This window comes from Oryctolagus cuniculus, chromosome 6, assembly GCF_051225735.1.
Source record: "Oryctolagus cuniculus isolate XC-2025 breed Fujian yellow rabbit chromosome 6, ASM5122573v1, whole genome shotgun sequence".
Taxonomy (NCBI): Eukaryota; Metazoa; Chordata; class Mammalia; order Lagomorpha; family Leporidae; genus Oryctolagus; species Oryctolagus cuniculus.
In genome coordinates, this window is record NC_142872.1 from 14,477,274 (window position 1) to 14,502,466 (window position 25,193).

General features: G+C 40.7%; 1 protein-coding gene across 24 annotated transcripts in view; it reads left to right on the forward strand.

The window, feature by feature from the left end:
* The window catches only part of CSNK1G3 (casein kinase 1 gamma 3), a 137,265-nt gene that overhangs the window by 21,463 nt on the left and 90,609 nt on the right, over window positions 1–25,193 (forward strand). For 19 of the 24 annotated variants that reach the window (XM_051843350.3, XM_070076050.2, XM_089334887.1 and 16 more), the window contains 2 exons: window positions 14,649–15,075; window positions 24,799–24,839. In XM_051843350.3, the coding sequence (XP_051699310.1) occupies window positions 14,898–15,075; window positions 24,799–24,839 (219 nt within the window). In that variant the 5' untranslated portion in view covers window positions 14,649–14,897. Of the gene's footprint in view, window positions 1–7,885; window positions 7,942–14,648; window positions 15,076–24,798; window positions 24,840–25,193 lie in introns of all 24 variants that reach the window. The other 5 variants (XM_051843354.3, XM_089334885.1, XM_051843352.3 and 2 more) reach the window with 1 other exon arrangement.

Below are 25,193 nucleotides of genomic sequence, written 5' to 3' on the forward strand. Positions count from 1 at the left end.
TTTGCAACAGGATTTTGGAAGCTAGGAAGAATATTACTAGTCATATAAAAAATTAGAGTTTGTCACTGGTGTGCATTTGAAAATTTCAGTGAGGTCTTGATGGTGTTTTTTGGGAATGTGCTATACTGGTACATGCTCAGATTGCTTTCTGTGTTTTGTCTGGTCACAGCCTTAAGGAGGTCAGTTGGCTCCGTAAAGCCCTGCATTACTGGCTGTGCAGATCAGAGAATCTGATTTTCTGTTTTGTGGATTGATCAGTGGTCATTGGATGAGACATATGCCAGCCTGCGTTTCTGCTCACCTCATCAGAGCGCGTCTTACTTTTTCTGTATTTCGCAGCTTATTTTTTTCTCTATCAGTGGATGCTACCAGGTCAAAATTATAATTATTTCTGAAAGCAAGGCAATTAATTGTTCATATTTGTTTATTCTCAGGGGTAATTTTAAAAAGCATGCTTTTGATGATTTTCCTGTCTTTAATTTAGATTTCTAAAATAAGTCAGCTGAGAATAATTATAGAAGCAAATATGGTTGTAAATGCTTTATTACTATTTATGCCTACTCATGTAACTTTATGCACATTGATCCTATTACCTGTTTATTAGTTTTGGTAGTAGCAGAATTAAGGTTTCAGTTAAAGGAATAATTTCTCATAAAAATGAGAATATCATTAAGCAGTATAAGTAATTATTTTGCATTACAGCAAACTTTAAGCATGGCATATTTTTGTGAGACTTCTCTTGGTAGTGTTTGTTTCTATGGATGCATAGTTTTTATGTTTTTGAGATATATTTTTCCATTTTCCACCTGTATCTTTTGACTTGAATCTTTTCTGAGGCAGATTTTCGGTTTTCACTATTGGCCACGTTCCTAGCTGTCATCTATTGCTGGGGCTGTGCCTGGGTCTTTTTAGCAACTTGTGTTGCTACAGCAGAGGCTCTGAATCTTGTAACTGATCGTATTTCCATTTTCTGCTTGGCTACTAAGAAGATAAAGAGAGAAACTTGTTGTGTGTGTGTACTGAACTATATGGTATATTAACTTTACATGGTTTTATTTCTAGCAATACTTTTTTTCCTTCCTGGTTTCCTTATGTAAGTCTTTCTCCAGTCCTTTTGTAGTGCACACATTGTAAATTGCCCTAAGTACTTTTTTTTGGAAGGAGATTGGCTTTTAAATAAGTACAGATGCTACTTAGTTTTTAGGCTGTTTCTAAGAATGTATTTATAAAACCACGCAGTGATTAAAAAAAAAAAAGTGTTCTTTTCAATGTTCTTAACTTTTTTAGGGTCAGATAATCTTTGGATAATCTATTGAAAAATACTGAGTATCTCTTCAAAAAATGCTAAGGGGATCTAAACTGTGAGTTGTAGAGACACTTAATATGTTACTGTCCCATCATTGAAAATATGCTGGCTTTGACAGTGGTTTTTAGAATGAAAGCTTCTTGTTTTTTGATACTAGAAATTGTTTATTAAACTGAAGCCTACATACAGAGAATAAAATATAGAAATATATAAGCAATATATTGCTAATCTTTGAATTTTTCAGTTGAAGAAGGACTTTAATTATTTATTTTAAATATTTTAGGTGGTTACTTTCATGATACCAAACAGCATGCATAGACTTGTCTCTTTGATACTTCTAAAATTTTTCCATTTTAAAATAAAAAAAATTATTTATTTATTTGAAAGAGTTACAAAGAGGCAGAGACAGAGGGAGTGAGTTCTTCCATCCACTGGTTCACTACCCAAATGGCTGTAATAGCTGGAGCTGGGCCGATCTGAAGCCAGGAACCTGGAGCTTCTTTCAGGTCTCCCACATGGATGAAGGGGCCCAAGGACTGGTGCCATCTTCTGCTGCTTGGCACATTAGCAGGGAGCTGGATCGGAAGTGGAGCAGCCGGGACTTGAACCAGTGTGCCTATGGGATGCTGGCATTGCAGGTAGCAGCTTTCCCTGTTACCCCACAGCGCCAGCCCCTGCATTTATCTTTTAAATCTCCATCAAATATGATGAGATTTTAGCTCATATTCCCAGTTCTCCATCTTTCTTTAAATGTTTTGATAGTTATTATGTATACTTCATGTGGTTACTTACTTTGGACACTTTAAACATTCTCCCCTGTGTTTCTTGTTGTAGTCAGTTTTCACCTTAACTCTGCACTGCTTGAGGTGCAGTTACTCTTGCCCCTGTCCTTCCCTCTACCTTACATGTGCAGCGGGAACAGCTGAGCTTCTGTCAGTTGTTGTGTTATTTTAACACTGTCGAAGTCAATAACATTTACTTTCTTTTTTTATGACATTCCTCTTGCATTTTTTTAGTAAGATTCGTTCTAAATGTTGAGACTCAATTGAGCATACTTAGATGAGCTCTAGAACCAAGCGGTATGCCAGGGTTACTTTTCTTTTCTGTTTAGCATTCTGTAGCCCATTTTTGTTCCAGCTAAGGGAAAACAGATTTTTTATCTGAAAAGCTGACCGAGAAAGAGAGAGGGAGAGAGAGCCAGCGAGCAAAGAGATATCTGAGAGAGACAGGCAGAGATTTTCTATCTACTGGATCATTCCCCAAATGGCTGCAGTAGCCAGTTGTGGACCAGACTAAACCCAGGGCCACAAACTCCATTTGTGTCTTCCACATGGAGGCAGGCTCCCAAGCACTTTGGGCATTTTACACTGCTTCCCCAGGCGCATTAGCAGGGATCTGGATTGGGAGTGGAGCAGCTGGGTCTCAGACTGGTGCCCTTATTGGATGCCAGCATCACAGACAATGGCCTAATCCTCTGTACTGCAACGCCAGCCCGTAATGTATTATTTTTTATTCTGTTGTACTTTCCTAAGCTTCTGAGGAGCTGGCTGTTTTCGTCACCCCGCCCCCCTGCCCTTTTGGGAGTATAGCTGCCTTTCATGTTAGATGTGTTCACTTATCTAGTGATCCTTTAAACTTAAAAAAAAATTTTTTTTGTTTAATTAGTTTTACTTACATGAAAGTCAGAAAGAGAGAGACTGGGACAGACCTTCCATCCTCTAGTTCACTCCAAGGGCCTGCAACAACTGGGCCTGGGGCAGGCTGAAGCCAGAAGCCTCCAGGTCTCCCGTGTGGGTGATAGTGACCTACATCCTTGAGCCAGGACCTCCTGCCTCCCAGGATGTGTGTTTGCAGGAAGCCAGAACTAGGACTCGTTCCTGGATTCTGAATTCCAGCACTCAGGTACATGATGCAGGTGTGTGAAGTGGCGGCTTAACCCCTGCTCCACACATCGGCATCACGGCTGACGCTGGGCTGTCAGTTCCTGTTTGTGAAGGAAGGATTAGGTTGATATTTCTGGATTTGGATTTGCTTTGTTTTCCATTTCTTCATGAATCTCTGGGAGCTGTGCTAGGGCTTGCTTACTAGAAACGTTCAAAATAGGAAGTACTTACTTATTGATGTATAATATGTATTTAACCATACTAGCTTGTGGGCAGTGTGCTACGTTCAGGGATAATAAAGTGACATATAATAGAGTCCTTGTCATCAAATACAACAGAAAATTGTACTACTGTGCATAATGTGAGAATGCCATTATAAATCTTCTGTCCTACCCCTGCTATTTGTAATTATTAAAGTAAGGTTAGATTAAGTCCCTTGCCCAAGGGCGCAGATAGTTGCTAGCTAAACTGGGTTTCTACGATTTCTCTTGTCTAATACTATGCTCTGTTAAAATGATAGGCAAGCAGCATGAAATGGTCTGGAAGCAGACAGCTAGGATCCCAAGACTTTGCAAATTTGGAGTATTACAGCAGAGTACAGAACCTGGGTCTTAGGTGCAAGAGAAGGTTACCTTATCTAAAGCTCAATCTTAGGCTGGCACCGCGGCTCACTAGGCTAATCCTCCGCCTGCGGCGCCGGCACCTTAAGTTTCTAGTCCCAGTTGGGGTACCGGATTCTGTCCCGGTGCCCCTCTTCCAGTCCAGCTCTCTGCTGTGGCTCAGGAGTGCGGTGGAGGATGGCCCAAGTCCTTGGGCCCTGCACCCCATGGGAGACCAGGAGAAGCACCTGGCTCCTGGCTTCGGATCAGCGCAGCATGCCGGCCCCAGCGGCCATTGGGAGGTGAACCAATGGAAAAGGAAGACCTTTCTCTCTGTCTCTCTCTCTCTCTCTCTCACTGTCTAACTCTGCCTGTTAAAAAAAAAAGGCTCAATCTTGGACAATTGCAGCTAGGTCTTCCTTTTAGGGGCTTGAAGAAATAAGTGACCATGTTGGAGAAGCTTGAAGAAATAAGTGACCATGTTGGCGAGGAACGGAAGAAAGCCTATAAAATCTGAGAGTAGCCTCCATGTGACTCTTAGGACAGGGTGGTGGCACTCAGATGGGCACTGCAGGGCCTGAATTCTTCCCACCGTCTGCAGGAGCTTGCAAGAGGACCCCCCCCACCCCCAATTTGAGCCTTCATAAGGGAATGCAGCCCAGGCCTTGAATACAGCCTGAGCAAGTGACTCAGCTAAGCTGTGCACAGGCTTCTGATCTCAGAAAGTGTGAGGTAATAAAGTGTTGTCTTGAACCTCTGTATTGTTGGTAATTTGTTACTCAGCAATAGACAACTAATACATTTGGTCATGTCCAACTAGATTGTATTTTTAGCATGTGTCATTGTGCAATAAACACAATGCTTTCCCGCATAATTTGATAACAGTCCTCCACTGCGCCTCGAAAGTGTGACAAAGTCCACTTTTCCCTTCTGGCTTTGACATGATAAGTATGCACTGATAATAAAAAAGGAACACAATGGTACTTTGTCACGGTGTGACTATAGTGTGGCCTGTAAACACTATCGGTTGTCCTGGTACCCCTGCAGTTGAGGATGCCCTGAGGAGCAGAGGGAGGTGACAGGAGTGCCACATGCTGTCTGAGCTGCTCGGCTCATGCAGTGAGAAAGCAGCATAGCATCTGGAGTGAGTGCATGAGGCCTCATTTCTGCACAGCCCTTGTTGTGGATACTAAAATTCAAATTTCTTATGATTTCCAAAGGTTACAAAATATTGCTCATAACTGTTTTACAACTATATCAAAACATAAAGTCCATTCTTAGATGGAAGTCTGTACAAAAATAGGAATTGGACTGGATTTATCCTGTAGGCTACAGTTGATTGACTCCTGTTATTGACAAACATATAGGCGATTGTAATATTGTTTGGTAGGTCTATAATAGGGAAAATGCTAGCAATATTTGAAGCTTTTAAAAAGATAATATTTAAAATATTAAATTGTTAACAGTATTTTTAAAACCTTAAAAAATCTATTCTTAGAAATTTATGTATATGTTGAACTGGATGGAGTACAACAGGAAATGGTGTCATTTCTCACTAACCACTTTTGTCATATTTATACTTTTCGCCCTCATGAAGTTTAGTCAATTTTCACTGATTTCTTATCATGAAGTTTTATAAGAATATTCCAGTTTGGGAAATAGTTGCATTTTCAGGCATTAAAATCACCCGTTGACTAAGCATTAAAAAAGAAAAAGAGAGACACACACACAGACACGCATACACAGAGGGAGAGGGAGAGGGAGAGGAAGAGGGGGAGGGGGAGAGAGAGGGAGAGGAGTTCCCGTTTACTGGTTCACTCCCCAGGAGCCCATGGTGGCTGGGCCAAGTGGAAGCCAGAAGCTGGGAACTCAGTCCAGGTCTGTTGCTTGGCAGTCAGGAATTCGAGTGCTTGAGCCCTCACCAGTGTTTCCCAGGCTCTGCATTAGCAAGAAGCGAGCCAGGAACCAGAGCTGGGCGCCGACCTAGGCACCACAATGTGGACTGTGGGTGTCTCAACTGCTAGGCCAAGGCCCACGCCCTGTTGCACTTTTACTTCATTTTAAGTTAATTCGTCGTTTCTTCCTACCTCTGCCTCCTCTCTTCCTGTTTCCAGGCTTGGGTCCTTACTGTGGACCCTCTTTTAAGGAAGGGAGTTGGAGTCTATACTTGACTTTTCTCCTCACTCATTTTGCTATCCTTTGCCCTCCAGGGTTTATGCAGGGTGGAAGATGTCAAGGGAGGGACATAGAAGTCTTTCAATGTATGATACGATTTTAAATACTCTCTTTGTTGTGGGACTGTTTTGTATCTTCAGATCTTCCTGTGTAAAACAAATCAACCTGCAAATATTTCTGTGCATAAACATATGTAGGTACAAACTTCACAAGAAAAGTGTTAGAATGTGTTTTAGATACTTGAGTCATTAAATAAACATAAATGAAAAATTAGTTGCTGAAGATAACACAAAAATTTGCCAAAGGGAAATTACATCCTTCTAAATAAACTACAGGATTCTGATAGAAAATCCGCCAGATCACATGCTACTCATTAACTGTTTAAAAGAAAGTAATGTTTTTAGGTAGATTTCATAGTGATGGTATAGTGAGGAAAACAGGAATTTTGGCGTATGAAACTCAGTTTTGGAGTATGTTATGAAAAAATCACAGTGAGGGGGTAATTTACATATAATACGATGCATAGATTTCATATGTAGTTTGATGGATTTTGACAAATGTTTGCTTATCTGTTTTGTCAGTGGATATTGGAATATTTTTGATTTTTGGCTATTGTGACTAACGTTGCTATAAACATTGGTGTACAAGTCTTTCATTCTGTTGGGGCGATTCCTAAGAATGGCATCAATAGGTGGTAGCATAGGTGTATGTTTCACTTTTTTAAGAACATGTCACAATGTTTCCCACCGTCATATGGCTTTATAATCCCATGAAGCCATTTATAAGCTTTCTAGTTGTTGTTCATTTTTGTCAGCATTTGATATTGTCAGTCTTTTAAATGTTGGCCATTTTGATGGGTGTGACATGATATTTCATTATGGTTTTAATTTATACTTGCATTATTAGAAATGACATTGATTACTACTTTATATGCTTACTGGCTTCATGTGTAAATTATTTGAGAAATATATTCAATTGTTTCCATGTTTATAAAATGGAATTACCTTGGGGCTGTCGCTGTGGCATAGTGGATAAAGCCACTGCCTGCAGTACCAGCATCCCATTTGGACACTGGTTCAAGACTCGGCTGCTCCACTTCTGATCCAACTCTCTTCTGTGGACTGGGAAAGCAGTAGAAAATGCTTTGGGCCCCTGCACCCATTTGGGAGACCCAGAAGAAACTCCTGGCTACTGGCTTGATCGGTGCAGCTCTGACCGTTGTGGCCAATTGGGGAGTGAACCAGTGGATGGAAGACCTACCTCTCTCTTTTGCTCTCTCACTCTCTCTCTCTCTGTCTCTCCTTCTCTCTGTGTAACTCTTTCAAGTAAATAAATAAATCTTTTTAAAAAAATGAATTACCTGTCTCATTCAATTTCCATGGATTTATATACACACGTAGTTATGTCATATAATACTTGCATTCTGTAGTGTTTCTGGTAATTGTCTTAATGCTATTTTTTGATGAATGGGTGTTTTTAATTTTCATGAAGTTCTACTTATTTCTTTTTTCTTGTATGAAAAACTGAGAAGTTTTTGTTACTTTGAGTAGCAGAGAAATCCTCTGTATGGTTCTGACTTGGTGTTTAGCTTTTTTTACTCCCTCTTTCATTCATGCAGTGATCTAGCATTCAAATTCATTTTCTCCATGTTAGAGAAATGATTATTCTGGCACCATGTTAAAAATGCTTTCTTGACACTATTGAATTGACTGGGTACCTTAATGAAAAATCAGTTGTATACCTGTGGGTCTGTTTCTGAAATCCGTATTGTTTCATTCATCTATTTGTCTATTTTTATGGAACTTCCACATAGCCTTGATTACAGTAATTCTTTAATAAGTCTTGAAATTAGATAATATGAGTCTGTTGACTTTTTCTTCTGTTGATTTATTCTGGATTTTGTATTTCCATATCAATTTTAGGACTGACTTATCAATTCCTCCTGTGAACATATTGTTTGGAGTTGGTTGCTTTTCATGTAAGTCATTGACTTTATTGGCAGAAAGTTGTTAATAATTGTCCTTTATCCTTTTACTATTTATATTATTTTTTAGATATCTCTTTTTTCATTCTTTTACCTATAGTTTGTATATAATTTTTTTTGTTCATGATCATTTTTGCAATTCACTGAATTTTTTTCAAAGTGTCATTTTGGCTTCATTTCTCTATTGTGTCTGTTTCCTACTGTATTGTATTAATTTTGTCCTCTGGACAGTTTCCTTGGATCTCCCTTTAGCTTCATTGCTATCTTCTTCTTTATGCAGTTTGCTGCTGTGTGTATTCAGTGAAAATTTTCATTTCAAATGCGATTCTTTTTATTTTAGGTTCTCTGTTTTGTAGTTGTTGACTTGATTTTTTCAGTTTATCTGTTGAGAATTGCTGTTTTCACTTAATAAGATGTTTTCCCTAAGCCCATGGATTAGCTGTATTAAAGCACTTTCTCTTATGACCAGTTTGTTCTCTTTCTAGCTTGACTAAAAACTTCTGTTTTAATGTAAGCATTTAAAACTTCTATTTTCCTTCTAGGCACTGCTTTAGTTTCAGCCTACAAAATTAAAATGTGGTATTTCATTATTCTGTTACAATTTTTTTCTGATTTTGTTTTCCACTAATGAAGTATTTAAAAGTGTGCTTAGTTTTCTGATGTTTGATGATTTTATAGCTATGTTATAATTAATGATTTTGAATGCTTTTTTTATCAAATAAAATTCTCTGTAATGTTCCAGTTATTTGAGTCTTATTTCAGAAATGGCTGGCATTTGATCTTTGTAGGTGAACCTTGAAAGAAAATTTTATTTTGTAGTTTTGGATGTTATACTTTTTTTTTGACAGGAAGAGTGAGAGAGAGACAGAAAGGTCTTCCTTCCGTTGGTTCACCCCCTAAATGGCTGCTACGACCAGCGCGCTGAGCCGATCCGAAGCCAGGAGCCAGGTGCTTCCTGGTCTCCCATGCAGGTGCAGGGCCCAAGCACTTGGGCCATCCTCCACTGCACTCCCTGGCCAAAGCAGAGAGCTGGACTGGAAGAGGGGCAACCGGGACAGAATCCGGTGCTCCAATGGGACTAGAACCTGGAGTGCTGGTGGCGCAGGTGAAGGATTAGCCTAGTGAGCCGCGGCGCCGGCGCAGATGTTATACTTTTTGAAAAAGATTCATTTATTTATTTAAAAGACAGAGTTATGGAAAGAGAGAGGGAGAGACAAAGATAGAGATCTTCCATCCGCTGGTTCACTCCCCATATGGCTGCAGTAGGTGGGGTTTTTCCTGACTAAAATGAGGAGCTTCTTCTTCAGTCTTTTCTTCAATCTGTCTGTCTTTAATTTTGAAATTGTTTCCTGCAGCTTAAAGTTGAGTCTTGCTTTTTAATATAGTCTGAGAATTTTTGCCTTTTTTTTGGAGAAAATTGGTCTATTGCAGTATATGTGTGTTTTTAAGTCTATTGTATTACTCTTTTTCTTTTTCTCTCATATGTCTTTTTTCTCTTTTGTTTTAACCAAAGAATGTTTAATATTCAGTTTTATTTCCTTTCTTGGCCTTTTAGCTAATCCTATTGTATTTAACTTACATATTAGGTTTGTTCTAAATATTACAGTGTATATTCTCAGCTTATTACTGGCTACTCAGGATTAATTTGGAACTATATCAACCCTTGGCAAATATAAGGCTTTCAAAACTTCTCATCTTTTTCTTATTTATTTTTTGACAAAAATTGTATATATCATGTGCAGTATTTTTATTTTTAAAGACTTTCTTATTATTTGATTGGATGTTAGAGTGACACAGAGAAATCTTCCATATACTGGTTCACTCCACAAATGGCTGCAGTGGCTGAGGGTGGGCCAGGCCAAGGCCAGGAGCCTGGAACTCTTTCAAGGTCTTCCATATGGGTGGCAGGGGCCCAAGCCCTTATGCCATCTTGGGCTGGTTTCCCAGGTGCATTAGTAGGGAGCTGGGTTGGAGGTGGAGTACTCTGCATGTGAACTGATGCTCATGCAGGATGCCAGCTTAACCTGCTGTGTGGCGCCAGCCCCATGTGCAACATGTTTTACCATAGTCATTATCATATACATGTAATTTTTTTGTGGTGAAAATACTTAAAATCTCTTTTAGAAACATATAAAACAGTGTAATCTTAAAACAGTGTAAGTACATTTAGGGTGTCATATATTTTACTTCCATATAAGTTATAAGTGACAGTAATGCATTTTTTTTTTTTTTGACAGGCAGAGTGGACAGTGAGAGAGAGAGAGAGAGAGAAAGGTCTTCCTTTGCCGTTGGTTCATCCTCCAATGGCTGCCGCGGCCAGCGTGCCGCGGCCGGCTCACCACGCTGATCCGAAGCCAGGAGCCAGGCCCTGCACCCCTGGTCTCCCATGGGGTGCAGGGCCCAAGCACTTGGGCCATCCTCCACTGCACTCCCTGGCCACAGCAGAGAGCTGGCCTGGAAGAGGGGCAACCGGGACAGAATCTGGCGCCCTGACCGGGACTAGAACCCGGTGTGCTGGCACCGCAAGGTGGAGGATTAGCCTAGTGAGCCGCGGCGCCGGCCAGTAATGCATTCTTTATGTTTTAAGTAGTAATTTATTTTAAAGGAGAAGAATACCCATGCATTTCCTGTTTCCAATGCACTTCATTTCTTCTTGACATTTCACATTTCCGCCTGGTTTCATCTGATTTACTTCAACTTAAAAGACTATTTAAAAATATTTCTTCTTGTGCAGGTTTGCTGGTGACTAATTTTCAGCTCTCTTCATCTGAAAATGATTTGTTTTCAAACCTTTTTTTAGAGAATAACTTTGTTTGATATATAATTCTGGATTGGATTTTTTTTTTTAACCTGTACCCTCATTGCTCAAAAATTATCTTTCTTTTTTTTTCTTGTGGGTCACCACTATTACTGACGAAAAGTTTAGTTTCACTATATGACATGCTTCCAGTGATTGATTTTATATGTGTGTGTGTGTGTGTGTGTGTCTGTTTTGGCTATGATGTGCCTAGTTTTAGTTTCTTTGCATTTCTCTCTTATGATCAGATTGCTAGAGTATCTTCAATTTGTAGGTTGATATTTGACCAAATTGGGACGTTTTCATCCATCATTCGAAAATTTTTTTTTACTGTAGTATTGCTTTTCTTCAGTTAATGGGGCTCATCTGATTTAGAAGCTTTGAAATCTTGTCTTCTCATTCAAACATCAGGGGCTTCTTGAGCCTCTGACATCTTTGTTTCCTGACTGTGGGTCACATTTATTGCTTCTTTGCGTGTTCTACAATTTGCAATTAGATGGCTTACATTAGCCAATTAGATGGTTTACATTATAAATTAACATTATTGAGAGTCCTAGTATTTTTGAGAATGTTGACACAGTTAAGTTATGGGGAGCTATTCTTAATCCTTCCTAGGCTTGGTTTTCAGTTTTAGGCTGGTCTGGAGTAGTCTGTACTTGAGAGCGTGGGCCTCACTTATGAGACTTGGTCTTTGTAATGCCTCAGCTGGGTGCCTTGGATCTCCCTAAGGCTCCTCAGCAGGACTGGACCAGACCTGAAAGTCCTTCAGTCCTGTGCAGCCTCCAGTATCTCATTACCCGTTATCTGCAGAGTGTTCCAGAGTATTCTCCTTTACACGTCACCCAGTTTTCTGCCCTGCTGCCTTCTCATTGTCACCCACTCTGGGACACACTCACGTTTGGTACTAATGTCCTGCAAATTCCACTCTTCTCAACAGCTTTAACTCTGTAGTCTGTGGTCTGTGTGTGCTGCCTGAGCCTCATGCTGAGGTCAGGAAATTATGCTGAGCTTGGGTGAGGGTGGGACCCACCTGTGTGTCTTTTCCCAGGGATCACAGTTTGGGCTGCCTGTTATCTGATGCCTGCAAACAGATTTTGATGCCTGCAAACAGTTTTGTCCAGCTGTGTAGTTATCTACAACAGGAGGGGTTGTTCAATATCAGTTACTCTATTACAGCTGGAAGCAGAGATCTCACTCAGTTTTACATATGGTAAACAGGAGCTCACAGTTTCATCCACAAATAGAGTTTGGCAAAAACCCAGAAAGTTCATAAACAGGTTGTGTTGTAATTGTATTTTGGGGGTTGCTTAATATTAATTAGAAAATACTCAAAAAAACCCTTTAGATTATTATTAGATTAATATTAATATAGTATAGAAAATAATAGTAGAAAACCCTTGTTATGGTTAAATTTTTTAACTAATTTCAGAAATAGGAAGTCCTTATCATTAATGCTAGTTTCTACATTAGTGGCTTACTTTTGAAGTCAGAGCGTCTTTAATGGCCAAAAAATAGGAACCCACTCAAATCTCTCAAGCAAACGAAAGTAGACCACGCAGAGTTATATATTTACTACAGAATTGAGTGACGATTTATGGCTAAGTTTTCTACAGGAAAGATGGATGGGGCAGAATCTTCAAGTCTTGAACATTTTCCTGAACTTTAGTGTTTTCATCTGTGTATTAGAAAATTTCATATCTAACTTCTAACTCGTACGGCTTATGCCCTCTCCGAATTTCTTAGTCTTCTGAAATTGCATTTTTTTTAAGACCCAGTTCAAATGTTACATAAAAATTATTTTCCTTGGGGGTGGGTAACAGGAGTGTGCATTGTATTATCAGTTCTGTGATGCTTTACTGTGTAGAGTGAAACATGATAAATATTTGAAGAAATGAAGATCAAGTGAGAATGTGTATTTGAAAAGACTTTGAAAATTATTACATGTGAACATGAGGAAGATATTTTTATTAAAATGTTTTACTAATTTTTGAAAAGTATTCTGTTTTTCTGGTTTTGAATTGAAGATTTTATTTTTTTAAAGATTTATTTTATTTGAAAGGCATAGTTACAGAGAGGCAGAGACAGAGAGAGAGGTCGTATATCTGCTGGTTCACTCCCCAGATGGCTGCAGTGGTCAGAGCTGTGCCTATCTGAAGTCAGGAGCCAGGAGCTGCTTCCAGGTCTCCCATGCAGGTCCAAGAACCCAAGGACTTGGGCCATCTTCCACTGCTTTCCCAGGCCACAGCAGAGAGCTGGATCAGAAGTAGACCAGCTGGGATTCGAACTGGTGCCCATATGGGATGCTGGCACTTCAGGTCGCAGCTTAACCTGCTATGCCACAGCGCTGGCTCCCTGAAGATTTTAGATAGGACTTTTGGAACTTTTTGAGTATCTTTTTTTTAAGGATTTATTTATTTATGTGAAAGGCAGAGATATGGCGAGAGAAGAAAGAAAGAAAGAGAAATAGAAATAGAGAAAGAGAAAGATGTCTTCCATCCGCTGGTTCGCTATAACAGCCAGAGCTGGGCTGATCTGAAGCCAGGAAGGAGCCAATAGCTTCTTCGGGTTTCCCATGTGGGTTTAGGGTCTCAAGGACTCCAGCCATATTCCACTGCTTTCCCGGGTACATTAGCAGGGAGCTAGATCGGAGGTGGAGCAGCCTGTTCTCCAACTGGTGCCCACATGGGAGGCTGTCACTGCACGTGGAGGCTTAACCTTCTGTGCCACAACATGGCCCCAAGTATTTTATTTCTAATTGAGGTGATTTTAAGTTGAAAGTTCTAGATTAGTGAATGTTTATTAGTTTTTGAAACAGTGGGTATATGTTTATTCCTTTAGTTTTAAGAAATAATCAAGCTGGCACTGCGGCTCACTAGGCTAATCCTCCGCCTTGTGGCGCTGGCACACTGGGTTCTAGTCCTGGTTGCCCCTCTTCCAGGCCAGCTCTCTGCTGTGGCCAGGGAGTGCAGTGGAGGATGGCCCAAGTGCTTGGGCCCTGCACCCCATGGGAGACCAGGAGAAGCACCTGGCTCCTGCCTTCGGATCAGCGTGGTGCGCCGGCCATAGCGCGCCAGCCGTGGCGGCCATTGGAGGGTGAACCAACGGCAAAGGAAGACCTTTCTCTGTCTCTCTCTCACTGTCCATTCTGCCTGTCCAAAAAAAAAAAAAAAAAAAAAAAAGAAAAGAAAAAGAAATAATCAAACCCTGTAATTTTTTTTTTGTGTTGTCTTTGGTAGAATAATGGTTAATTTAAAAGACTACTGTGTTTTTAAATTTTTAAATACATTTATTAAATTTATTTATTTTTGAGAGAGAGAAACAAAGAGAAAGTAGAGACCTCATAACTGCTTATTCACTCCCCAAATACCTGCATCAGCTATAGGCTAGGATGAGCCAAAGTCAGGAGTCTGGAACTCAGTCTAGGTCTTTGATGTTGGCTGCCTCCCAAAGTCAGAATTAGCAGGAAGCTGGAATCAGGAGAGGAGCAGGGACTCAAACCTAGGCCCTCTGCTGTGGGTGCGGACATCCCGGGTGGCATCTAACTAACTGCTGTGGGTGTGGACATCCCGGGTGGCATCTAACTGCTGTGGGTGTGGACATCCCGCGTGGCATCTAACTAACTGCTGTGGGTGTGGACATCCCGGGTGGCATCTAACTGCTGTGGGTGTGGACATCCCGGGTGGCATCTAACTGCTGTGGGTGTGGACATCCCGGGTGGCATCTAACTAACTGCTGTGGGTGTGGACATCCCACGTGGCAACTAACTGCTACGCTTAATGCCCACCCCTTGCTGTGGACATCAGCAAATAGCCGTAATTTATTGCCCAACATTTTGTTACGTTGTCTAATTTTTCCAAACATATTTTGCATTTCTTAGCTGACTGATTTTCTTTTCATTTTCCAGCTCTGTATCAATAGCACCTCACGTCATTAAAAAGATAACTTTGAAGACATGTTTTGCTGAAAAGACAGCTGAGCAAAATTTTCACGAATGGGATGAACACGCTCCAGCTAACTGACTACCTACTGCAGTTTGAATGTTGACGTTGCCCACTTGGTGCAGCACCCTAGTGATGTACCTGCTCTCACAATACCCTATTTCAGTGTGCTGGTCTTGATTCAAGAATTCAAAGTGGAGTACCGCAAACTTGATATGGATAATAAAAAGAAAGACAAGGACAAATCAGATGACAGAATGGCTCGGCCTAGTGGTCGGTCGGGGCACAGTGCTCGAGGAACCGGTTCTTCTTCTTCTGGAGTTTTAATGGTTGGACCTAACTTCAGAGTCGGAAAGAAAATCGGGTGTGGCAATTTTGGAGAATTACGATTAGGTGAGTTAATTGTATTTCCATATGTTAGAAGCTTTACTTTTTAAAGTGGAAGATTTTTTTTTTAAGAAAATGATTTAGTTGTTTATTTGTAGTGATTTTAAAGAATACACATGTAGAAAATTTCTCATGCACTTATATTTTTGTTTGTAAGGAATCCCCTAACATAGGCATATTTACTTTGTTGAGATTAAACATCCAGAATATAGAAAGTCAATTAAAAAAGCCCAGCAGGCTGTAATAACTGCCAGTGAAACCTTTGCAGTTTGTCCTTTAGGAAGATTTTTTTTTGGTTACTTTTACAGATATGTTCACTTCAGGAGCAGTTGTTAAATGGTTGTTTATGACTGAAAGTCGAGGTAGTGTACTGAAACTGCATAAAGTTAGTGAAGATTACGTTGATGAACTTTAGTGTATTTTCTCTGTGAGCTTCTCCATCCCCATGCATGTCTGCGGTGGGGCTCAGGGATCTATATCTGGGCAGGGGCCTGAGCGTATTGGCTCAGACTGCTGTAAGCTGGCAGCTTCAGGAAGCACGGGTCGAGTGAAACTGTCTAAGTCTACACTTAAGGCATTAGAAACAGAGAGGGAAATTTTGCCAGAGGTCAGAGCAAGTTAATGACAGACTTGGGATCAAAATCTAGGCCTGTGAACTCCTGCCCTCTCTACTGGAGAGAAATAAAGAGAGTGGCATGGTTCTGGCGGAGTTAAGTTTTGAGGTACCAGGAGGGCTCTGGCCAGTAGACCACCAGGAATGCCAACTTCAGAAGTAAAAGGAAAAACAAAACTGGCTTCAGAATTTTCTTTAGATTGGACCCTGCTGCTATAAATAAATCAAATTGTATGTTTATCTACTTACCTGTTTGTCTTCTTCATCTTGTAAAACACTGATTTGTAGTGACTCCTTCCCTGTGCTAGTTTGGTATCTTAAATGTGAATTCATGTTAATTTGAAGCAAGCCAATAAAAGACAATGACATACTTTATGCATAGATGTAACCGGATGTCTCTGGCAGGCTCTGTGACACGTTGTAGGGACTCATATATTTGAAAGGGGAACATTCTATATTTTGATTTTGAACAATATTGAAATAAATACTTTGAACTTCTTAAAATGTTTCTGACTTTGCAGTTAGAGAAACCACATTATCTAGTTGTCTGACTTTGAACAGCATCCAGCCAGTATTTAAACCATGTGTGTCGTGTGCAGGCACAATTAGTCACCAATAACACACCAGAACAACAGAAATATGTTACCTGCCACTGTGTTCTAGTGTCGTTTAAGCACTCAGGGCCTCAGCTTTCTTAACTTTAAAATGGGATTTTTTCCACTTCCCAGGTTATTGAGAGGATTCAGTTTAGATGATAATGTAAGAAGACCAACACTGCATATAATTTAGTGATTTTTATTCAGAATTTATTTATTTCAAAATAACTGTGTATAGGTGTAATATACATATGTGCATGTATATTCATGAGCCATTTTTAACTAGGGCAGCATGAGAAACTACATGTACCATATACTAAAACTGCAGGTGCTGAGTACCGGAAAGACAGTAGAACAACCATTTCTTTCATAGTCCGTGAATAAGCAGGATAGGAATAGTATGGCAATTTGAGGTTGTTCTGTCTAATCTTTCAGTGTTTGATGTAGATTTATATATATCCACATACATTTGCATGTGCACCTATGTTTCATATATATATTTACAGTACATATACTTGTTAAGCTCATTAAATCATCTTTCTTTCCTTATTTAGACGACTAACCGGTCATTTCACTGCTTTTGTAAAAAGTCCACGGTGGTTTCTCAGCTTAGAAGAAGTTAGTATAAGCATTATTCTTTCTATACTAAAAAAAAAACAGGTTTGGATTCTTAAAATTCTTTTCCTTAAAACCTTATTTTGTAGACTTATCTTGAATATTTGGTTCCTGAGACTAAAATTTTTTGTGGTTAATGTTAGATAAGAAGGTATTCATTTATATGTAAGCAGGTTTCAACAAAGGTGCTGTTGGTATTTGGGCTGAACAGTTCGTTTTTTTTAGTAGAAGTTTGTCCCACACCTTGTAGGCCGTTCAGCCTCTTGTGCGAAAGCTAGGAGTTGGCAAGTCTACCCACAACTTAGAATATTCTCCATGTCCAGATGCCCCAAGGAGAGATGGAACCTAGTATCCCTGTTGAAACAGGTTTTTTTTTAAGTTTTTTAAATTTATCTGACAGTCACAGTTACAGAGGGAGAGGGAGAGACAGAGACAGAGGACTTCCATCAGCTGGTTCACTCTGCAAGTGGCTGAAATGGCCTGAGCTGAGCAAGAGGCTTCATCTGGGTATCCTACCATGGTGCAGCAGCCCAGACACATGGACCATCTTCTGCTGCTTTTCCCAGGCCATTCGCAGGGAGCTGGATCAGAAGTGGAGCAGCTGAGACTCCAGCTGGCACCCATATGGGATACTGGCGTCGCAGGCGGTAGCTTTACCTGCTGTGCCACAGTGCTGGCTCAGGAACAGTTATTTTTAAAAAAGATTTATTTATTTATTTGAAATTCAGAGTTACAGAGAGAGGGTGAGACAGAGAAAGAAATCTTCCATCTGCTGATTAACTCTCCACAAGGGTGCTGGCCCTGGAATTAGCATTTTCTGCTTTGATTTTGTAGATAACAGAGTATGTAAGAGCCAATGAAAACAATACTCTTAGGAGTATTTGGGGGCCCGGCACTGTGGCATAGCAGGTTAAAGCCCCAGCCTGCAGCGCCGACTTCCCATATGGGCACTGGTTCGAGTCCTGGCTGCTCCTCTTCCAATCCAACTCTCTGCTATGGCCCAGGAAAGCAGTAGAAGATGGCCCAAGTCCTTGAGCCCCTGCACCTGCGTGGGAGACATGGAAGCAGCTCCTGGCTCCTGGCTTTGAATTAGCTTAGCTCTGGCTGTTGCAGTCATTCAGGGAGTGAACCAGTGGAATGCAAGACTGTTCTCTCTCTCTCTCTCTCTCTCTCTCTCTCTGCCTTTCCTTCTCTCTCTGTGTAACTCTGACTTTCAAATAAATAAAATAATTGTTTTTTTAAAAGAGTATTTGGGCCAGGCTGAAGCCAGGAGACAGGAGCTTCTTCCGAATCTTCCACATGTGTTGCAGGGGCCTGTGCACTTTAGCCATCCTCCACTGCTTTCCCCAGGCCATTAGCAGGGAGCTGGATTGGAAATGGAGCAACTGGGTTTGGAACTGTTGCCCATGTTGTATGTCATTGCAAGTAGTGGCTTAACCTGCCAATGCTACAACACTGGTCTCTGGAACGGTTCTTACGCATAATTAGTTAAAAAATTGAACATGAGTTTTTTTTAAAGGTAAGAATTTAATACAATAATTTAAGTAATATTTAAATTAATGTATTTATTATTTTTATATGTACTTGATTCTTTTTTGTTGTTTTTTTTGTTTTGTTTTGTTTTATTTTCCATTTTTTTTTTTTTTTTTTGATGGGTAGAGTTATAGACAGTGAGAGAGAGAGACAGAGAGAAAGGTCTTCCTTCCGTTGCTTCACTCCCCAAGTGGCCACTATGGCAAGCACTGTGCTGATCGAAGCCAGGAGCCAGGAGCTTCCTCCTCGTCTCCCATGCGGGTGCAGGGCCCAAGCACTTGGGCCATCCTCCACTGCCTTCCTGGGCCACAGCAGAGAGCTGGCCTGGAAGAGGAGCAACCAGGACTAGAACCCGGTGCCCATATGGGGTGCTGGCGCTGCAAGGTGGAGGATTAACCAAGTGAGCCACTGTGCCGGCCCTATACTCAATTCTTTTTTTTTTTAAACTTTTATTTAGTAAATATAAATTTCCAAAGTACAGTTTATGGATTACAATGGCTTTTTCCCCCCATAACTTCCCTCCCACCCGCAACCTTCCCATCTCCCGCTCCCTCTCCCATTCCATTCACATCAAGATTCATTTTCAATTATCTTTATATACAGAAGATCAATTTAGTATATATTAAGTAAAGATTTCATCAGTTTGCACCCACACAGAACATAACGTGTAAAATACTGTTTCAGTACTAGTTGTAGCATTAATTCACATTGGACAACACATTAAGGACAGAGATCCTACATGAGGAGTAAGTACACAGTAACTCCTGTTGTTGACTTAACAAATTGACATTCTTGTTTATGGCGTCAGTAATCTCCCTAGGCTGTAGTCATGAGTTGCCAAGGCTATATGGAAGCCTTTTGAGTTTTTCGACTTTGATCTTATTTAGACAAGGTCATAGTCAAAGTGGAAGTTCTCTCCTCCCTTCAGAGAAAGGTACCTCCTTCTTTGATGGCCCATTCTTTCTACTGGGATCTCACTCACAGAGATTTTTCATTTAGGTTTGTTTGTGTTTGTTTGTTTGTTTTTTTTTTTTTTTTTTTTTTTGGCCAGAGTATCTTGGCTTTCCAAGATAGTCTCATGGGCTCTTCAGCCAGATCTGAATGCCTTAAGGGCTGATTCTGAGGCCAGAGTGCTGTTTAGGACATCTGCCATTCTATGAGTCTGTTGTGTATCCCGCTTCCCATGTTGGATTGTTCTCTCCCTTTTTTATTCTATCAGTTAGTATTAGCAGACACTAGTCTTATTTATGTGATCCCTTTGACTCTTAGTCCTATCATTATGATCAATTGTGAAATGAAACTGATCACTTGGACTAGTGAGATGGCATTGGTACATGCACCCTTGATGGGATTCTTAAAAAGTTGACTTGATGTAGTTGTGGTGTCATTTGATCTTTATGTGTTGGTGCCAGGGCCTGCACAGTTGGTGGTAGATGTATCTCTAGTGTTGGTTAACTGGAACCCTGAGGGGTGTTTTTTCACAGGCACTGAATGAGACCAAACATGGCTAAAAAACAGGGTTTTATGGCATACATTTTAAATGATTTTCTTTGTTATGAAGTTTAGACGTCTTAAAAAAACCTTTCTGGCTAGAACACCTGGCCCCTTCTGGGATCTGCCAGTTCCTAGAGACAGCAGAGGATGATGCTGCGTGCACATGTTTGATATGCAGCCAACCAGCTCATCAGCACACGGCCTCTCCCTGGTCAGTACACCATTTCAGGACCAGGCAGCAGGCAGGTGGGGACCACCTCTCTAGCGCACTGGTCACTGAGCTAGTCCAGCTAGCTGGCCCCCCGCTGTTTGTTGTATCCTGCCTTGCCTTGCCGTGGAGTCTCTGGTAAAGGCCTCGCCGAAGCCCTCCTGGTGCTCCCGTTCTCTGCCTCCCTAACTAACACCTGCTGTTGTCTCGGTGACCCTGTGTGGCCTGCAGTGCCACTCCGTCGCTTTAGAGCTGTGAGACTGGGGCACTGGGGCCTTTTCTGCGTCCTCTTGTGCTACACCTGACTGGTCATCACCCAGAGAACGCTGAGCAGGAGTGGTGCATGTTATTTAGGAATCGCCATATCTGAAATAAGCCGTTACAAATTTGGACACAATTAACTCTGCTTCAGGAGTTTGCCCAACTTCTCATTTTTGTTGCTTCTCTTTCTATTGCTGTATAGCTCGTAACCCTACTTATTTTGTTGTATGTACTGGAGAACTGTTTTGTTCAGAATTCTGCAGGCCATTCAATAAAACATCAAATACATGGGCAGATTTGGCTGTGTTCTTCATTTTAATGTGTATAGGTTTTCTGTTGTTTCTAACTGAAGGGTATTATAAAACTTACATGAAGAAATAGCTAAGTAAAGAAGTAAAGAACCTGAAGTTCTAACAGAAAGTTCCCAGGATAGTGGTTGTTATTGAAAAGTTCATTTTTTTCTAATGTAACACAGACCAGAAGGAGAGCATTCATGGCTTCTGGGTCCTCTGGATCGATCCTTCCTTCCTTCCTTCCTTCCTTCCTTCCTTCCTTCCTTCCTTCCTTCCCTCCCTCCTTTCTGTCTGTCTGTCTTTCTGTCTGTCTGTCTGTCTGTCTGTCTTTTCTGGCACAGTTAGACAGTTGAGAGAAAGAGACAGAGAAAGGTCTTCCTTTAGGTGATTAACCCCCCAAATGGCTGCTACGGCTGGTGCGCTGCGCCGATCCGAACCCAGGAGCCAGGCACTTCCTCCTGGTCTCCCATGCGGGTGCAGGGCCCAAGCACTTGGGCCATCCTCCATTGCCTTCCCAGGCTACAGCAGAGAGCTGGACTGGAAGAGGAGCAACTGGGACTAGAACCCGGAGTACCGGCGCTGCAGGCGGAGGGTTAGCCTAGTGAGTCGCGGCGCCAGCCATGGGACCTCTGTATTCTTAATGTGTGACTCAGTCTGTGCCGCGTGATTGCTCCATTTTTTGCCATCTCCCAGCTGGCAAGAAGAGACATTCCTGGGAGTGGGGAGTGGTCTAGCTCAAGTCCACCCAGGCCAGAACTCAATCACCTGGCCACGCGGAACTGAGAGAGAGGCTGGGAAATGCTGCCTCTAGCTGCAGCCATTTTCAAACGTGGGTATTCAAACGAAGGGGACAGTGGGTATCGATGGACAATTAGGAGACCCTGCTATAAATACATGAGCTTACATAGTTTCTGAAGAACATGATTATCACTTCAGTACCACAACATGGGTGAAAGTGTCATTTGAAGTTCAATGTCGCAGTATGTGCTACTAGACATGTCTTTTGAAATTGGATTAAAACTTGGGTTAACTGGCCCCAGACCTCTTGGAGACTTGTTTGAATGTGATTCCCTCCGCACCCATATTCCCTCCCTCTCAACCATACCATACACACACATAGTTTGTGCATCATTTGTTTGTGTGTGAAACACACACTCATTGAAGGCTAACTGTGTGAGGCTATGGCTATGCTAAATGATGAAAATACATTTGTGTTTAATCTTTGTTCATGTATATAACTGTGACTCCCATTATCTTGAATGTTCAAAAATAGAAGATGCTTTTAAGATTTAGCACTTGATAATCCTCCACCTTGCGGCGCCGGCACACCGGGTTCTAGTCCCGGTTGGGGCGCCGGATTCTGTCCCGGTTGCCCCTCTTCCAGGCCAGCTCTCTGCTATGGCCAGGGAGTGCAGTGGAGGATGGCCCAGGTGCTTGGGCCCTGCACCCCATGGGAGACCAGGAAAAGCACCTGGCTCCTGGCTCCTGCCAGGATCAGCGCGGTGCGCCGGCTGCAGCGGCGGCCATTGGAGGGTGAACCAGCGGCAAAAGGAAGACCTTTCTCTCTCTGTCTCTCTCTCACTGTCCACTCTGCCTGTCAAAAAAAAAAAAAAAAAAAAAAAAAAAAAAGATTTAGCACTTGATTGATTTATTTATTTGAAAAACAGAGTTAGAGAGAGAGAGAGAGAGAGATGGAGAGGTAGAGAGAGAGATGCTCTTTTATCCACTGGTTTACTTCCCAAATGGCTGCAAGACTGGAGCTGGGCCAGTCCAAAGCCAGGAGTGTCTTGCAAGTTCTTCCATGTGGGTGCAGAGGCTCAAGCCTTCTGCTTTCCCAGGTGCATTATCAGGGAGCTGGATTGGAAGTAGAGCATCTGGGACTTGAACTGGCGTCCATCTGGGATGCCCACAATGCAGGCGGTGGTTCTACCCGCTACACCACAGTGCCGGCACTGAATTTAGCACTGTATGCTGTGACCTAAAAGGTAGATACCAAATTATGTAAGAGCTATAAAAATAATACTTTTAAAAGCATTTGATGTGTTTGGATTTGTGGAGTCCATATTTAATGTAACATCTTGTGAATTTTTCCCCTGCATACTTGTGAATAATGAAGATAAACAAAACAGTTATGAAAAGATGATAATGTCTTGATGAAACAGAAATTCCATCTTTGAACTCAAAACCAGAGTTATTCATTTGTTAGTTAGATAACAGTTCCTCAAGATTACGTTCCTCATTGTAAGTATCTTTACTCACTGTAAGCTTATTAGGGGATACCTGAATCTTCCTACAAAGTGGATCTTTGGAAATGTAAATGACGGTGTGCTTATATGGTGAACTAATCAACAAAAATATGAAACAGTCTTTATTATATTTGATAAGTTCGGTGAGTACTTGGGTAGAGATTAATGTTTCCCACCCTTTGTACTGGCGTGGAGTTCCATCTTTGTGCCAACTGTATTGAATTTGTGAGATTTTAGGCCTTAGCATTAGTAAGAATGCTTGTTTTTTTTTTTTTATCTTCACTCTGTTTTTGCTCATTTTTGTGTAAAATGACAAAATTCAGAGAAGTGTTATGATATGGATATGAAGAAACACTGTTGTCCAGTGGTGGCGATTGTGTGAGGCTGAGGTTCTGCTGGGAGGTGTTACCACCATCCGGCAGCTGCCGTGTGCAGAAACACGAGTGTGAAAGCTGCTGCTGCCCACCCCGTGTTCTGTTACCACTATGACCAGGGCCAGTTAGTTCCAGTCTTAAAAAACGTTTCATTGATCTATTTTTATTTAATATAAAATATAATACATGTTGGAAAAATGTTAGAAATTCAGAAATACCAAGTTGTACTACTCCTCATTTTCATTCTTTTGAATATACTTATAAAGAAACATATTAATTTATATATTTATTAAGTTGTTATTTCTTCCAAAATTCCCTGTAGTTTTTTGCTTAGGCTACAGATGTTGACACGCTGGACTTTTCTGCATTAAAGTTGATTTAACATTGCCACAGATTACTATAATTCATGGGAATCTTTTACATGTTCATGATATTAAATCTCTATTCTGGTTTGTCATTCACTTGTTCTTTCTGAAATATGGTCTATTTTTTCAGCATTCCAGAAGTTGAAAATTTCCAACCAAATTTGTTTAAAAATTGGATCTTTTTTATATCCTGTAATGCTCAGAAATTACTCCCTGTCTTGGGATGATAAAAAGTTTTTCTTACTTTATAGCATATATTTAACTCTTAAAATACTTGCAATTAATTTGGGTGTGAGATGAGCCACAAATAATTCTTTTTTCCCTCAAAGAGGTTAAATAATTTATCAGCGCTCATTAGTGAGTAACGGTTTTCTCTTTATTCATAGTATTTTTTTACAAGAAGTTTTCTTTATCCAGGTGAAAGCCAGAGTTACAGAGAGAGGGAGAGACAGAGAGAGCTCTGCTGGTTTACTCTCCAAATGGCTGCAACGGCTGGGGCTGGGCCAGGCTGAAGCCAGGGTCCTGGAACTCAAACCAGGGAAGTGGAATGGGAATTGAAGTACCTGGGACCGGAACTGGCAACCGAATGGGATGCCAGTGTTGCAGGCAGCGTCTTAAGCTACACTATACCACTGTGCTGGCTCTATGATTTCATTTTATTTTAAATGTATGCCGTGTTTGCTATATGTACTAGATTAAACATGAACCCTAATAAGATTGTATCCCATAATAACGAAGAAGTTAACATGAAATGATGGTCAGGAAAGAAATTTTGTATTTCTGTTTTTAGGTAGGAGTTTTGGTTTCACAGTTCACTTAACATGTGTTTGACTGTTGATTACTTTCTTATTTGAATACAGTGGTACAAAAAATCAGTGTGTTTCCATCTGTGTATTTGTTAGTATCACTTTCTGCTCTGAAACTAGATGAAATACTAAATACAACACGGAGTTGATCATGAAATTAAATATTTCCTCAGTAAAGACTATTGTTGCTGAATAGTTAGAAGCAAAAACGTATGCTTCACTTCAATATATTATGTGCTCTTTCCTCCAAAAGCATAATTTTACATATTATATCTTTAAAAATTAATTACTGACAAAATCTGACTTTTTTTCTTTCTTTTTCAAGGGAAAAATTTATACACAAATGAATATGTGGCAATTAAACTGGTAAGTTTATGTTTCTTTTTCCTTAATTGGTTCCTTGTTATTTCCTTAAAAGGGAAAATGATGTGCATAACTGATGTTTTGCTAATTAGCTTCTTCACATCATTCTGCTCTTCACATGCAGGTAGGATGTTGATGATTTTCTCTGCCACAAAAATCAGTCTTTGTACTTGGCCAGTATTGTAGACTTCAGTTTGTGAATTTGGGCATTATTTTTTTGATTAAGGGATACGTTTTTAATTTTGTGAAAATTAAAAAGCAGTACCTCTCTGTGATTCAACCATTTGGACACTGCAGTGTGGTCCTTTTGACTTAGGATTGCATCTTCTAAAAACATATTTCCAAGAACTTTCTCTG